The following is a 16,216-nucleotide window of genomic DNA, read 5'->3' as shown; positions in this document are numbered from 1 at the left end:
TGATTCCAGACTCAAGCGGCCAGGCCCTTCGATGGTCAGCCGTTGACTGAAGATATATTCTTCAGTGAACGGGTCGGCTAATAACGCTGCCGTTCTGCGACAGTTGGATGATGAAAAATTTCGCTCGTATCTTTCAAATGTGTGTTAAAATACACTCGAAGTGTTAAGAAGCGTCGTTCTTTCTCTTCCTATCACCTTTCTAGGTCTTTAAACCACTACGCAGCGTTAAATACCGTCTCATATACGAAGCATCCATTTCATCTCGTTCAAAATAAGCGCATCCGTGATGTATTACAGTTACTCTGAATTTTATTCCATCCGAATACTTTTCGAAAAACAATTCTGCTCCTCTACCCAACGCAGATACTTCACTTGCGACCAGCTAAAACAACGTTTCGATTCTATGCCTATGAAAATTCAAGATCGAGAGAGCAAATGAAAAGTTGTTGGAATAATTATGAATACTAATGTTATGGAATACATCGAGCGTGCGTCGAATAGAATCCCATTTCGAAATGAATAATTCTTCTCTTTTCATATCATAGATAATCTGGTAATATAGGTAAATAGGATGGTTGGAGGTGTTCGGAAATGTTAGGAGGTGGTCGGCGCTGGCAGAAGGTGATAGGGGGTGGTCGAAAGTGGCCATTGATGGTCGGAGGTGGCAGGGGGAGGTAGGAGGTGTTCGAAAATGGTAGGACATTTCAAAAGTTAAAGTCGACGATGATCCGGTGCATCAATTTGATCGTTACAGATTTTCGTTTCCCATGAGGCGTAGAGTATTCAACAACGATAATGCAGTCCTTAAAATTCATCATTCATCTCTGACTGGAAAGCTAATTCGCAAGGCGTGGTATTCTATTCTATTTGCATTATTAGAAAAATACCCGTACTCTACATACACTGTTTCTAATCTTTTGCTACCTTTGGTTCAATCCCCATGCTTCCACAGCACGATTAGTCGGAAATGTTTTTGATTATCCATAATAAAATGAAAGAAGTAACAAAGCTCAAATTTATTGTTAAAGCTCTAATAAATACATCAAACTGCGGTCGAATTCATTTATTATTTGCACATGACCTCTGTATATTTGATAAATTATTCCTCAATACATTGAAACATATGTATTTATAATGAAATATCATGCAATGGGCTGTGTAAACTATAAACTATAATTTCTATCGGATAGCTGCTTTTATCTCAACAGGGCTTTGAGACTCAGTTCAGTTCGTCCTCCTCCTCGTCCACCTCCGACCACCTCCAACAATCGCCAACCACCTCGAACAACCACCGATAACCACCTCGGGTTGTACCTGGAATAGCAATAAATATTTTCAGTTTAAGAACACATCAAAAACATTACGTAAGGATTCATATAATCACAGGTTTTGTTTTTTGGCTGTAATTTCTGATCTGCTGCTCGCAGCGTATCGGGACTGCGCTTAAATGATTTGTCTCGCAAAATTACGTCGGAATAATGCCAGAACGAATTTATTCCAGTTTTTTTTAAAATCGCGAAAAATGTCGCCAAAAATGCAAATCACCCCACTACCCCACCACCCCATCACCCCACTACGCCATCACCCCATCACCTCACCATGCGACTACCTTCCATCACCTCCGACTACCTTCAACCACCGCCAACCACCTCCAACAACCACCCATAACCACCTTGAGTTATACCTTGAACAGAAATAAATATTTTCAGTATAAGAACACAGCAAAAATATTGTGTAAGGATTTTTATAATTAATTAATAATAGAATAAATTTTTCTAGCGCATTTGTAGCTCCTGAATTTGTGCTTGCCCGAAAAATGAATTGAAATAATTTATTGTGTACATGACAAGCTCAAAAAATTTTAGATGAAATATATTTACAATTTCCATTAAATATTACACGAATGTTATCTATACTCACTGTGCAGAAATTTTCGTCCTCCTCGTCCACCTTGTTCTCCTCGTCTTTCTTGTCCTCCGAGAGTCTAGATTCACCAGGTGGCGGACCTGGAGCGCAGAAACTACGGAGCGCTTGTTCTGAAGTCGAGTTTCACCAGGTAGCGGACCTGGAGTGCAGGAACCACCCAGCGCTTGTCCTGGAACTCGAGTTACACCAGAAAGTGGACTCAGAGCGCAGGATTCAGGAGGTAGAGAACCCGATACTCGAAATCTGCGGAGCGCGGTTTTCATACGTCCTCTCTACTGCGCGGTTGTTTCCAGACTGAGGAATTCGGTTAACTGATTTTCGTCTATATAGATCGATGACGTCAAGAGAAAAAAAATTTTCGGCGACGTCACATTCTGCACATCCGAACATCCAAACTCTAGTTTCGAACTTCAATACTATGTATAATATGACATGATGTATAATGATTTTAGTTTCTACATTTCAGACAAGAAATACGCACTTCATCTTTCCTGCCGATTCCCGACTGAAGCGGCTAGGCTCTTCGATGGTCAACCTTTGACTGAAGATATATTCTTCAGTTAACGAGTCAGTTAATAACCCTGCCGATCTGCGACACTTGGATGGTCAAAATTTTTGCTCGTACCTTTCAAATGTGTGATAAAATACACTCGAAGTTTTAAGAAGCTTCGTTCTTTTACTCCCTATCAAAAAAATAAAAAATACCGACAATCACGTTTTCAGGTCTTTAAATCAGGACACTGCGTTAAATACTGTCTCACATACGGAGCATCCGTTTCATTTCGATCAAAATTAGCGCATCCGTGATGTGTTACAGTTACTCTGAATTCTTTTTCATACGAACACTCTTCGAAAACAATTCTGCTGCTCTACCCAAAGTAGGTACTTCACTTGCGACTAGCTAAAACAGCGTTTCGATTCTATGCCTACGAAAATTCAAGATCGAGTGAACAAATGAAAATTTGTTCGAATAATTATGAATATCAATGTTATGGAATACATCGAGCGCATGTCGAACAGAATCTCATTTCGAAATGACTAATTCTTCTATTTCCATATGATAGACGTATTATTGTAGATGATTCAGTTTGTCTTTTGGAAAATTATAAAATTTATAGTATGCATCACGTATTAATCGTAAATGGATCATATATATTAATATTGTACTAGGACAGCATATACATGTGTACTGTTTGGTCTCTGCATCATTATTACATCTGATATAAATATGTATACATTCTTCTCTCGGGTACCTATGCTTTAATTAAATGACTGTTTTGCTCCGAATTTTGGAAGAAATTTATTCTCGTTATTAATTTCTTGTATCGCCGACAAGTCGATAAGTACAGACGGCCAAGTACTGGCTTGGGCTTACCATTGCGAAGCTGTGTTACTTGGAAGGTGAATGTAGCCAGCATCATGTCGAAATCGGTATCTCTCTGATGTTCTACAATAAGTTCTCGACTCTACCCTTGGAACATCTAAGGGAGCTTAAGCGCACGAAGATTTTCGGTTGTCACACCAAAGCCATTAGAGCAACTGTCTTTATATTCTTCAGTCAACGAATGTACTAAATTATTTTGGACTACGTAAATAGTTGAGGTTTTGTATACTGCAATTTCACTGACTACTGAGTCACCAGAAATATTGAATTGTTGAACTCAGCACACTTCACTCCCAAGGGTACTTCTTCACTCCGACTACAACTGTTAATTCATATCATGCTCTTTTGCTGCGCTAGCGCTATTCTGGTGGGTTGTTGAACTGTTACTTGCAGCTTACAACTGGACACTTTTTCAACTTGCCCCCAATACGTTCACTGACGTATATCCTCAGTTAATGTTTCGTGGCCATACGGCTCATTACGGATACCTCTGGCGGCAGTTGATTCAAACACCGAACTCGAAAGTTTGCTTCAACGGCTACAAGAGCGAAACACCAAAGGCAAACTAATTATGCGGGGATTCTCCGTTGTATAGTAAAAATATCTGAAACTACTTCTGAATGAAAATGGCCGAAACGCGGGCAAGCAAAAAGGATAAAAACCAACACATTCAAGTCTTCGTTCGTGTCAGGTACTTGTTCGAATAAAGTACAAATAATCCAAGCCTTAATTGAGTTTGTCGTCATCCAAAAAGCATGGCAATCACAAATCATTACAAACCCTCACTTTCCATTATTCATAAATTACGTGTATGTAATATATTTCGATCAACCCCGTTCACCAAAGTATTTAATGATTCATTCGATATTTCATTGTGGTTTCATCTTCTGTCAAATACCACTGTCAAGCATTGATGCTTCTGTGTAAACAAGTTCACTAATCCTACATTGTTGCTGCTCAAAAAAACCCGACGAAAGGTCTAATCTGAGTGGTACTATAAATTCTACTCACAAAGCAAGTTTTCACATAATGCGGTAAATCGAAAGAACACTTCACTCTGAGCTATTTTAAATGTCAAAAATAGTATTTTTCGCAACAAGTGCGTGTATAACAGAGTTTGATCGTCGCGCACGTGGGTTGGCCAGGCCGGCCCAAGTGTCTCGCGATTATAGTATACAAGAGTGTACAATTCTGCATAGCAGTTGCCAAGAGCATTTTCTGATGCATTGTGCGTGAAATTCATAAAAAATCTCAGTGGTGGGCTAAGAATAACAGAAATAATAATCAGACATACATTGTTGCAATGTATCAGAGGTGACCAGCGGTCGGAAGCAGGTCGAAGGATGCAGGGGTGAATCCTCACCCTGGGAACCCCCCCCCCCCCCCCCTCCCATACCTAAGAATATTCTTTTAAAAATAAAATCGATTCATGGAAATATGACTAAAATAATTATCTTGCATATATTCTATATTATAGCAACATCAGTCATTCACATGATAAATAATCAATATTCACTTTTTTTTTTTATTCATAGCTGCCATTCAAATTCCAAAAATAAATGATCATTCATATTAGCAACCTTAATAACTTAAATGGTAAATGATGAATGTTTACCTTTTTTCACATCAGTAGTTGTCTTTTGAATTGCAAGAATAAATTACAATGTACATGAGCAATCCTCAACAATCCATATAATGAATAATCAATATTCACTTCTTTCTATTTATTATGTGAATCATTGATGTTGCTAATATAGAATAAACAGAAGACAATAAGTTTGAACATACTACCATGAATTTTTTATTGCGTATGATAACGTTTTTAATAAAATTTGTAAGTTTTTCATTTTAGACACACATGTGCGTGCAATTGCATTTTACACCCGCAAAACAAGGCATAAAATCGAATTTTACAAACACTGCATTGAAAAATTTATTTCATGCTAATTGTGCTGTGTTTATTATTTGCAGACCAGCAAATGATGCGGAAAAGTTGGGTAAATCCTCAACAGTGATAGAAGTATCTTCTAGCAAAGACATTATCGTGTATGAGAAACCTCCGGACAAGCTTTCTAAGAAATTCACGTTTGATAAAGTTTTTGGACCTTTGTCCAAACAGGTAAGACTGTGTTCTTATATTTGTTGTACTTGTACTTGTTGTGATTGGGATTCGTTTTCTGAATAAGGAATTTATATTATTTAGTCATACAAATAGTGAGGTCTATTAGGCAAAAAAAAAAAGGTTCACAAAGGTTTCTAGATGTATCCTGTAATAAGTAATTTGCAATTAATGGTCGCAATGGTTTGACCCGGAGAACCTTGTAGTTCCCTCTTTTATTGACTTCAGGGAGGTCAGTGCTTGGTATACAGATTCCTCGGCATGGTGAAAACATGCAGCGCGGTTCCCAGCTGAGTAGCACTCAAACATTTGGTTGTATTTCAAAACTGCAATTGGATTTACAACACATTACAATTCAATCGTATTTTCTATGAAAGCAGTTAACAAATATTTCTATAGCTTCTAGCTGATGTTTTATATCATACTACATATTTCCGACTTTTTTCGACATAATGAAAAATAATTTTGCATCAAGTTTAAATGAATTTGTAAACTTATTCTGGAATATATACAGTGTATCTAAAAATTGTTTTGTGATTTTGTGATAGCAAAAACTTCTTAAAGCATAATTTTTTTTTCAAAAGTCATTGAGATATTACAGAAATGATTAAAAATGTTAACAAGTTACTTTTTATCGGAATATTTAATCAACAGTTTGAATTTTTTGTTAGTCATTTTATCAATTAATTTTCAATCTCTTACGTTTCACAGGTCAGTATTTATCAAGCGGTGGTCAGCCCTTTAGTGCAAGAAGTTTTAGCAGGCTATAACTGTACAGTTTTTGCTTATGGACAAACTGGTACAGGTAAAACTTTTACCATGGAAGGTGTAAGCAATGACCCATCTTTGTACTGGAATAGTGTAAGCAGACAAAATTATTTTCTAATTTGAATTTTTTCAACTTTTATAATACTTGAATCTTTTCACACAGGACACAAATGCAGGAATCATACCTCGCTCGTTGAGTCATTTATTTGATGAACTGCACACATTGGATGTGCAGGAATATTCAGTACGCGTCAGTTTTCTTGAATTATATAATGAGGAGTTATTTGATCTTCTCGCTTCAAACGACGACATATCTAAAATAAGGTTCGATTCACACATCCTAGAAAGTAGAATCCATCATGAATATCTAATCGTAAAAGAACACGAACTTGCAAAATTCCATCAGAAAAGCTAATAGTGAAGTAGATCGGAATACTTCCAGAAAAACATTGTAGTCATATGTAAGATTTGAAAATACATTTATTTGCAAGGGGTTATTTCATCCCATCGTAAAAATACTTACTTTGGACACTGTGCTTTATTGAGTTCCATGTTACTACTATGATACTTATCGGTCTTTCTAAAATACCTTCACATATTGGTAGATTGTACGAGGATGCTTGTAAGAAAGGGGCCGTTATAATCCACGGATTGGAAGAAGTGACAGTTTACAATAAGTGCGAAGTGTATAAGATACTCGAAAAAGGTTCAGAAAAAAGGCAGAAAGCCGCTACTCTTATGAATGCACAATCCAGGTCAGTGAACCAAGTGTACTAAGAATCACACTGATTTCTTCTACTGTCGAAATGAATTCTTTTAAAACAATGGATTTTTTTATATCTACAAATATCGGTTTCATTGAATGTTTTTGATTCAAGTCACCATTGTCGTAAATAGATTTATAGAGACAGTACTGTTAAAGTTGGATTCGTGCATTGCAGTCGGTCTCACACTGTATTTTCAATTACAATACACATAAAAGAAAATACAGTCGACGGAGAAGAATTATTGAAAACGGGAAAATTGAATTTGGTCGACTTGGCGGGAAGTGAAAATGTAGGAAGATCCGGCGCTGTGGACCGAAGAGCAAGAGAAGCAGGAAATATCAATCAGTCTCTACTAACCCTTGGTAGAGTAATTACTTCGCTTGTTGAACGAGCACCACATATTCCTTATCGGTACGATTGGTACATTTTATTCCATTCAATTATAATTTTTAATATGCTTTTTTTTTTTAATAATTATCCCATCACTCTTCATGTCAGAAACTATAACATAACTTTTTAACTAAATAGAGAGTCCAAATTGACAAGATTACTTCAAGAGTCTCTCGGAGGTCGTACCAAAACTTCAATAATCGCTACTGTGTCACCAGCTAGTATTAATTTGGAAGAAACACTTTCCACTTTGGACTATGCACATCGGGCAAGAAACATTACGAATAGACCAGAACTCAATCAAAAATTATCCAAGAAAGCACTTCTCAAAGAATACACTGAGGAAATCGAAAGACTGCGACACGATCTACTGGCTACCCGAAATCGCAATGGGGTTTATTTAGCATACGAAAATTTTAATAATATGCGAGTTAAAATAGATTCTATGGAGAAAGATATCACTGATAAGATCAATCACATCAAGGCTCTGGAAGAACAGAAGAATAAAAAAGATGTAAGTAGCACTGTTTCTACGATATTTTACATATGAATAAGTGTTGAAATGTATCCACCAACTAATGTAAATACTGTGTTAATAGGAAATTTTTAACAACTTACAAACTGCTTATCAAGTCAATACAAACGATTTATATAGAACACAAACAGAACTTACGAATATTGAAGGTATTTTGAAAGTAACTGAAAGCGAATTAACGAAGACTAAACAGAAACGTGATGAAACTGCATACTTAGTTGAAAAACATGCTGCAACTGAAAAACTTCTCTCATCCCAAGCGCATCAGTTACTAGAAGTTGCCGATATTGCTATCAATGACACTCATAAGCTCTGTGATGTAATTAGTCGCAAAACGTAAATGAGAAAAATTTTAATAATTCGATTGTTTTCACTTGTGATAGTCGATTCCCTAAATATGCTCATTATAGTAGGGAGATGAAAGAATACATGTATTTTCTTATTGCATTACAGTCAAGTGGAACAAGAAAATGAAAAACTCAAACAGCAATTTCAGCAAGACATCACGAAGGGAGTGGAAGAAATTGAGAAAGACTGCATCGAATATCTCCATAATTTACTGCAAGTTTGTATAAACACAAAAAACGATATAGGTGAGCTTATAATATCAGGTTATACTTTATACATAATACACTAAAAGAATTTGATTTATCGACTTGAGGCTGTTGCGTGTTAACTTTTTTCTTTATTCCTAAATACCTGTAGGCTTACAACTGAGAGTACAAAATACAGGCATCGACACTACAATTCAACATATCTGTAAAGATCTTGTTAACAGGCAATCTATGGCAAAGTCATCTTTAATTGAACATACAGATTGTTCTGTGAGTATTTTGGTTACAATAGAAACTCAACTGTCACGTCCAAATTCAAGTTAAAACAATTTACATTTTAAATAAGAATCGTTTATTTTCTAAAACCTTAGATAAAAGGATCAAAACTTTTGACCATCGACAATGTGTATTCACAACTTATAGTCTTGTCATTTTGAATAGGTCATGTACTATACTAGTATTTAATAGTAAACTTCAAAAAAACTTGTTCTATTAGCAAGGTTAAATATCCTTGACTGGTTTCATATGGGTATATAGAATTTTATTGTGTTCAGTTCAACACGTACCAAGCTTGGATAAATGAACACCTGCAAAACATTACCACTGTATCTGATCACGAAATTCAACTTCTCAATGAAATATCTCTGATGTTGGCATCAAAACTTGAGGATCTAATTGAAGCTACCATGCAAAAAAAGTTGCAAACCTTATCTGCATGCGTAACAGAAAAATTGGAAAAAATGTCTACATACATTGAAATTGCAAAGAAAGATATTTGCCATAATTTGACAATGAGTAGGCAACGGCTGTCACAGAACATCACAAACGTTAAGGCGCACATCCTAGCAGTACAAACCAAAGAAAGCGAGATACTTCAGAATAGCAAATCATTCAAAGGGGTTGGTTGACCATATACAAATATATTGCTTCGCGATTCTGCTTGTTTTGTGATTCTCATATAATATGTTCAATTATGATGTATCTATATATATATGATATACCATATTTTCAGGAATTTGAGCATTTATGTAATCAATTTACGGCCATGTGTAAATCGAACGAAGCAAATCACACAGAGGTTACTAACATTTTAATGAACATTGGCAAAATCAATGACAATATTAATACTGATGCAATTGAATCATGTCAAAACGTTGTAAAAAGTGAACAATGCTATGAGGATAGAGTCAAAGAAGAAATTCACGTTGTCAAGAATGAAGTACAATTTGGTGTTAATGAGGTAACACTTTTTTTCTAGATGATACAAAGTACTTTACGTCAAAATGAAAATATTACCCCTTGCATCATATGCTTAAAGGTTGTATCGATAGTAGATACTGATGCTGCTCATCGGTATAAATTAGTAGATGAACTACAAACCCAACTTCAAGACAGCAGTACAGTTTGGATTAAACATTGTGAAGTAGCTAAACAGCGTACAGCTAAATTACAAGAAGTAATTCAGCAGGAGCGGCAAAAAATATTGTCAAGTGCTCAAGTAAGCCAACTCAATTTGAAAAATCATATATTTTTGGAATTATGGAAAAAAATTTCTTTTTTTATTTGTGAACATAACAAAATTGAATTAAAATATTCATACTGTTGTTAAATTTGAATTGTAATAAATGTATTTACCAGGTGTTAGAACAATTAGTTGCAAATGCTAGTGTAAATCGTGATGAATTTTTGGAGTCCCAACGAAGTGAATCCAGGCAATTTAATCATGAATTGCAGCATAAACTTGAGGAACAGAGTTTAAGAGCCACTCGGTGGGCAACTGATGTCGCTGCTAAATTACGCATAACACTACATCAAGTTGATAAATTCATTACTGAAGACGTCCGAAGAGATATTCCCACAGGTACTGCAGGATTAGTGAAGCACTAGTTACGTTGTCAATAGCCTTTTTCACATCAATTTTTTTTAAATTGAGCTAGTTTTCACAAATTGAAACGATGTTTTGAATTAGATCTCTTTAATCATTATTCTATATTCCAAAAGTAGTTAACTTGTGCTTTAGCTAGCTACAATAAATAACATTGATGAATACTAATCGTAGGAAGTACACCAGTGAAAACGGAGTATCGCTATCCAAAAGAGCTCGCTGAAACCTCACCCCATCAGCGAATAATTCAACACTTTCGTGCCTTAATAAACGACACCGTCACCAATAATGAGGTCAGTGCTGTTATGTCATATTAATTCAATTGTTTCACAAACCATTTTCTTGGTAAAATACACTTATATTTTATTCACATTGACATTGATTTTCAGTCACCGGCAATACAGTAAATTCATATTTTATCCACAAAAGTGATGTTGAATCTCATAAGATGGTGGAATTTTTGGAAATATTCGACTCCTTTACAGACCTGCCACAACGAAAACAACAGAGAAGAGCATGTAAAATCTCGGATTGTTCAACCAAAGCGGATAATACTTACATTTAAGTCGTCTGATCTACTTGATCGAAGTGTTTTTGGGACGGATAACTAAATGAAGTCCACCCTTTCGATTGTTGTGTTTATTATTCAATTTTATTTGCTTAGGCTGGCCAAAAGCACACTATCAGGTAGAAATCTAGTTCTGATAGCTTTGAATTTTATAAATCAGATATAATAAGACTTTGTTTTTAGCATATATAAAAGATTAGTCAATTAATTTTATAAATATAGTGTGTAGGGTAAAAGTGTTTGAGGAAGGTGTGGCAAGTAACCGATTTATACATATTTGAAAAATTTCCTCTCATCCTAGTACAGTGTAATCTTCAAATTATTTTTATTCCTTCCCCCTGATTACCACATCTCGGTATAAATATGAGAAAGTAAACTTAGATCATAAAAATAATATATTATCAAGCTCTGTAAATTTTGAACGCAATATATGGAAAGAAAAATTTTATAAACATATCGTCAAAATACCTTCAATATCACCATTTCAATTAAACTACGCTAATCTGATATAAGAGAAAAAGTTTCATGTTAATATGTCAAAAATTAGTACCATAAATATCATATATATATTGATTTTATGAAGGCAGTTGTTCATTATTATACCTTCATAAATAATTTTTCTAATTGTAAATCTGATATAATGTAAATTGCAACCTTCTTTTATGCATGTAGAAAGATATTGTTGTTAAGATAAATCACATTAAAAATATATACTTACATGCGCAATGTCTCTGAATTAATCATTCGGTCGGCTCGTTAAATGTTAATGGTAAATTTTTTAAATAACTGGCGGGATCGTTTTCCAAGCCAATCAGTACGCGTTTTGGCTACACATGGGCCACACTGTTCGTAGAGCCACTGCACGGACCAGCCCCCTGACACTCACCACTGCTCGTATACTAAAAAATTGTACGCGTCTTGTCCCCGTTTTTTTAGTGACTTTACGTGGCGCTAGTAGACTTCTGATACGCTCGCTGCCCTCGCTGACTGCGCGCAAACTCGTCAGGTAACTACTAGCGCCACTAGTGGTGGAAATTGGCGACAAAATCAAGGGACATTTTGCAAACCGCTTTTAGCAGGTGTGTCAGAGCATGTCAGAGGGCTGGCACGGACTAGTCCGTGAGAGACTGTAAACTTACGTATGAAGTGCGCCTCTTGCGGAAGTGATCGGCAACCTTCTCCATACCGGATATTCCAACCATAGGTTTTGGCTGGCGAGTAGTTCCTGCTTCTTTTAGCCCGCTAGCAAGATGGGTGAGTGTCTCGTTTTCTGAATGAAAACCGAAATCGACGCACATCTGTGATTTTACACACATAAATCCGCAAATTTTGACGATATCTTGTTCCCAAGACCTTCTTTTAAGTAACCCAGTAGCTATTTTTGTATAATATTCCTTATAAACTTCGAAAACACGTACTGTTTTTTGACACTGCTTCCAGTGTTGTGATATTTAGACATGTGATTTTTTCCTAGTTATTTACACGCATTACTCATAGCTGCTGCAACTTCCGAACTCAGTCGCTGAAACGCGTCACATCTAATTGTAATTCAACTTATTGATTGTTTTATCGAATTTTTGTACAGGTAGAATTGCGCTAGCATAACCTCACTTTCTCGTGTCTATGCATAGACACTTCGTATTCATATTGTCAATTGATCAATAACATGTACAATATTTTCCAAAGGTATATCCCGGGATCACTGGCATAAGCGACGTGCTACCGGAGGCAAAAGGAAGCCTCTGCGTAAGAAGAGGAAGTTCGAGTTGGGTCGCCCTGCTGCTAACACCAAACTTGGCCCTCAGCGTATACACACTGTGAGTTCTTATCGTGTTAGTTATTCTCACAAGAGTATACACAACAACTAATTCTGTCCAGTAGCACCCGGTCGAAAACGTCCACGAACAGTTTTCAACATGTTGAGTTAATTTAACAAATCAAAAGAATTCTTGAAAACTTTCGAATCTCTCTAGAATGTGTGTCCATAATTATTTGAGCACAACAGTCATTATATTTTATACTATATATTGGCATCTGAGTGAAAACTGTCGAAAAACTTGTTTTGGCCCAAATTTCAACAGTTGATAATTATGGTTTACTAATCTATAAACTCTAATGTTTGAGAAGAACTGGGCTTTGATCGGTTCTACTGAAAGAAATATAATTTTTGGATCGCTTGGAAATGCACAATTTTGAGGAGAGGAAAATTAAGGATTTTTATGAAAAATCAATCCACGATAATTTTTACTATCTTATTACGATAGTTCTTTTAGTAACGAAAGCTGCGCCCTGTCGCTTTTCGGTTTTCCAGGAATTCTTAAGTGAAATTTCACTTGGAACAAAATCAACCCAGTGTGACCACGCAGGGTTAAAGTAATACATCCAGTTGGTTTGAAATATAGGTTGAAGGAAACTGCACATTATTTACGTTTAAAATTATATTGCTGAAAAGAAAATATAAAAAAAGAACAGTGATTTTCAAATGATTAACATCAATGAAATCGAAGCAATACTGTGATTCTGTATACAATATAATACTAATATACATAAATATAGACATATCTTGGATGATAAGTCTTTCAGTCATTCCAAATATCTTCATAATCACACTGAAGTATCAGTAATATATATATTTATTTATTTGCAATGGAAACAAATTCCTTTTGAAATTATTCATGAGCCTGAATTTCCCAGTTCCCACATAGTATTCAATATGATGTGAAAACTTGTTTGTGTCTGATTGCCATGAGGACACCAATTAATTCCACAGCGTTCTGACGTTTTCAAAACTAACATAGTCAGTGATAGTACATTCTTCTTCCTCAAGTTGATAACCTTTTTTTTTTTTTTTGCTAAGGTTCGTACTCGTGGAGGCAACAAGAAATTTAGAGCTCTTCGTTTGGACACGGGTAATTTCTCGTGGGGATCGGAGTGTGCGACTCGTAAAACCCGTATTATCGACGTTGTGTACAATGCTTCCAACAACGAACTTGTCCGTACGAAAACTCTTGTCAAGAATGCCATCGTCACTATTGATGCAACACCATTCCGTCAATGGTATGAATCACACTACGTGCTGCCTCTGGGACGTAAACGAGGAGCTAAGCTGGTACGTAATACATCATACACAGCCTTCAATCATGGTATCAAATATTTACTAGCATTTTCATGACACCTTATCGAATTCACAACCCCTAAATTATTTGAGGTGAGTTATTTGGGAAGAAATTCAGAACGGTATAAGTAAAGCATTGGAAAAAAAAAATCTACTACGTGAATATTGGTGAATATAAATTTTAGGCAGTTGTTGAGAAATTGAGTAGATTTGATTCTTAATCATTCAGTCTGTTTCTTTAATTTTGGTATTGATGATGACACAGAAAAATTATATTACAGACCGAAGCTGAAGAAGAAATCTTGAACAAGAAGAGATCAAAAAAGACAGAAGCCAAGTACAAGGCAAGACAACGCTTCGCCAAAGTAGAACCTGCGCTTGAAGAGCAATTTGCCACTGGTAGAGTACTTGGTAAGCCAATTTCAAAATTTGTTTGTTTTTGAATAGGTATGTAATAAGTAGGTAGTTGATCCATGCAATATTTACTTTCGACTTTGCAGTTTGCTCTTCTCTTATTCAATAATTAACGTGATGATTACCCTTACCTACTCTGAGTATTATGATGACTCATTTTCCACAGCGTTCTGACGACAATTTTAAAGCATTTTCCGTTGATACAAAAATTTCCAACACTCATTAACTAAATAAACACGTTTACAGCTTGTGTTGCTAGCAGACCAGGACAGTGTGGCAGAGCGGACGGATATATTTTGGAAGGAAAAGAACTTGAGTTCTACATGAGGAAGATTAAGAGTAAGAAGGCTAAATAATGAGCTTGTAACCATCTTCAAGTGAATAAAATATATAAAATGAAGATTGATCAATTTATTTAATGTAATTGTAATTGTTGAATGTTATACCCTGTGTCAACATTTACCTGCTTCCTTTTCTATTAGTGAATTTGCTTTTGATATTGAGGTAAGAATTACGTGACATAGCATTTCAAAATATTTCCTACTTCATCAAATGAAAGGGTACAATAATTCCAAGTTGTAAATTGTACAAGTGTACTTTGGTTTAGCTGTTGATCAGGAATAGCTGGTTCTTGTACTGTCGTTTATCAGGTTTACATGCTAAGTATTAACGCTCACAAGTAAAATAATTGAACAAATTTTAATCTTTGACCGATATATCATACGCATACATCATTTCTCCTTCTAAAAACGTAAGCGCTCCTAACGATTTGGCTCCGAATTACCCGATATTAGTAGTGGAATCCTCAATCTGTTAACGATATTTCGAATATTTAAAGAAAATTTTCACTTTAGTGAAAATATTAAATGTTTTCCGAAATGCTTCGGTTACTGCTAGAATTGTAAATATAATTTCGACAATTTACATGAATTGGTATAAAATCCGTATGAAACTCTACATCTTTGCAGAATAATAAATTCCGATACCCCGCAATTTGTGCGTCACTGGTGATTTCGTCTGTGTGCCGTCAATGTGTTAGTAACAGCAAGATTTTGCAGCCTCGTACAAATAAATTTAGCATTAATTAAAAATGCACGCTTTAGTTTTTTAGAAACCAGAGCGCTGTACAAAATGATTAAACGCACATTTACAGAGCAACGCAAAAATAATCCATGATCTAATGGAGACATGGTCTTTCGATAAAATATTTGTGATCGAGAGCTAATAAACGCTGCATGGCCGGTCAAACAGACACCATACTCAAAACTCCATTGTAATTTTCAAAATCGGACATTAACCGCTCAATTTGCGGTGTAAACATATTTATTCTATTTATTGCTAGACTTGACTGCATACAGTCATCTTTTCTTGTTCAACTATATTTCGAAGATAAAATCTGAGGATATAAATCAGATCTTGATATCTTCTGCAATAATGGAAAAATTTTCGAGTAATAGAACAGAACAAATATTTTAATTAATTAATCATAATTAGCTAATAAATATGCAATTGCTTTGAAACTAAACACAGAATTTGATTAATATCATGTGCTAGGCTAGTGTTTAGCGGTCTTGTCGTTAACTTCAAACCAAAATGTTTGGACACTCATTCATTGATACATAATAATTAGATCCCGGACATCCGAAACGGTCAAGTGAAAACTAACATTTACCTTTGAAATTATGAATCCTGTGTATGTATATGTTAGACTTGGCCTTCCCATTTTATTATTTGTTCCCAAGTATGTTATTTGATCAAGTGAAAATGATAATTTCAATGTCAAGATGTTGC

General features: G+C 35.4%; 2 protein-coding genes and 1 long non-coding RNA gene across 6 annotated transcripts in view; 2 read left to right on the top strand and 1 right to left on the bottom strand.

Moving 5' to 3' along the window:
* The first annotated feature begins 3,808 nt into the window (after positions 1-3,808).
* Positions 3,809-11,576, top strand: LOC107221860 (kinesin-like protein Klp61F). Of its 4 annotated transcripts, none has more exons than XM_046738834.1 (16): positions 3,809-4,001; positions 5,282-5,429; positions 6,141-6,290; positions 6,361-6,521; positions 6,803-6,952; positions 7,139-7,375; positions 7,493-7,868; positions 7,954-8,225; positions 8,343-8,482; positions 8,595-8,713; positions 8,998-9,342; positions 9,456-9,683; positions 9,762-9,941; positions 10,178-10,304; positions 10,503-10,621; positions 10,814-11,576. In XM_046738834.1, exons 1-16 carry the CDS (start codon positions 3,931-3,933, stop codon positions 10,937-10,939), a joined length of 2,949 nt encoding a protein of 982 aa, XP_046594790.1. In that variant the 5' UTR covers positions 3,809-3,930; the 3' UTR covers positions 10,940-11,576. The 4 variants fall into 4 exon arrangements, with proteins under 4 accessions (XP_046594790.1, XP_046594789.1, XP_046594788.1 ...); XM_046738833.1 differs by having other exon boundaries at positions 10,082-10,304; positions 10,503-10,634; positions 10,810-11,576; XM_046738832.1 differs by having other exon boundaries at positions 10,082-10,304; positions 10,814-11,575.
* The window catches only part of LOC124294210, a 51,489-nt gene continuing 40,646 nt past the window's right edge, over positions 5,374-16,216 (bottom strand). The window contains exons 5-7 of the long non-coding RNA XR_006904157.1: positions 6,383-6,537; positions 6,132-6,280; positions 5,374-5,755 (exon numbers count right to left, since the gene is read on the bottom strand). This is a non-coding gene — a long non-coding RNA (uncharacterized LOC124294210). The remainder of the gene's footprint in view (positions 5,756-6,131; positions 6,281-6,382; positions 6,538-16,216) is intronic.
* LOC107221862 (40S ribosomal protein S8) lies at positions 12,037-14,825 on the top strand. Its single transcript, XM_015661019.2, has 5 exons — positions 12,037-12,150; positions 12,583-12,713; positions 13,754-14,005; positions 14,293-14,422; positions 14,672-14,825. Exons 1-5 carry the CDS (start codon positions 12,147-12,149, stop codon positions 14,779-14,781), a joined length of 627 nt encoding a protein of 208 aa, XP_015516505.1. The 5' UTR covers positions 12,037-12,146; the 3' UTR covers positions 14,782-14,825.

Source organism: Neodiprion lecontei, chromosome 4 (genome assembly GCF_021901455.1).
Source record: "Neodiprion lecontei isolate iyNeoLeco1 chromosome 4, iyNeoLeco1.1, whole genome shotgun sequence".
Classification (NCBI taxonomy): Eukaryota; Metazoa; Arthropoda; class Insecta; order Hymenoptera; family Diprionidae; genus Neodiprion; species Neodiprion lecontei.
This window is presented reverse-complemented; position numbering and strand designations above follow the sequence as displayed.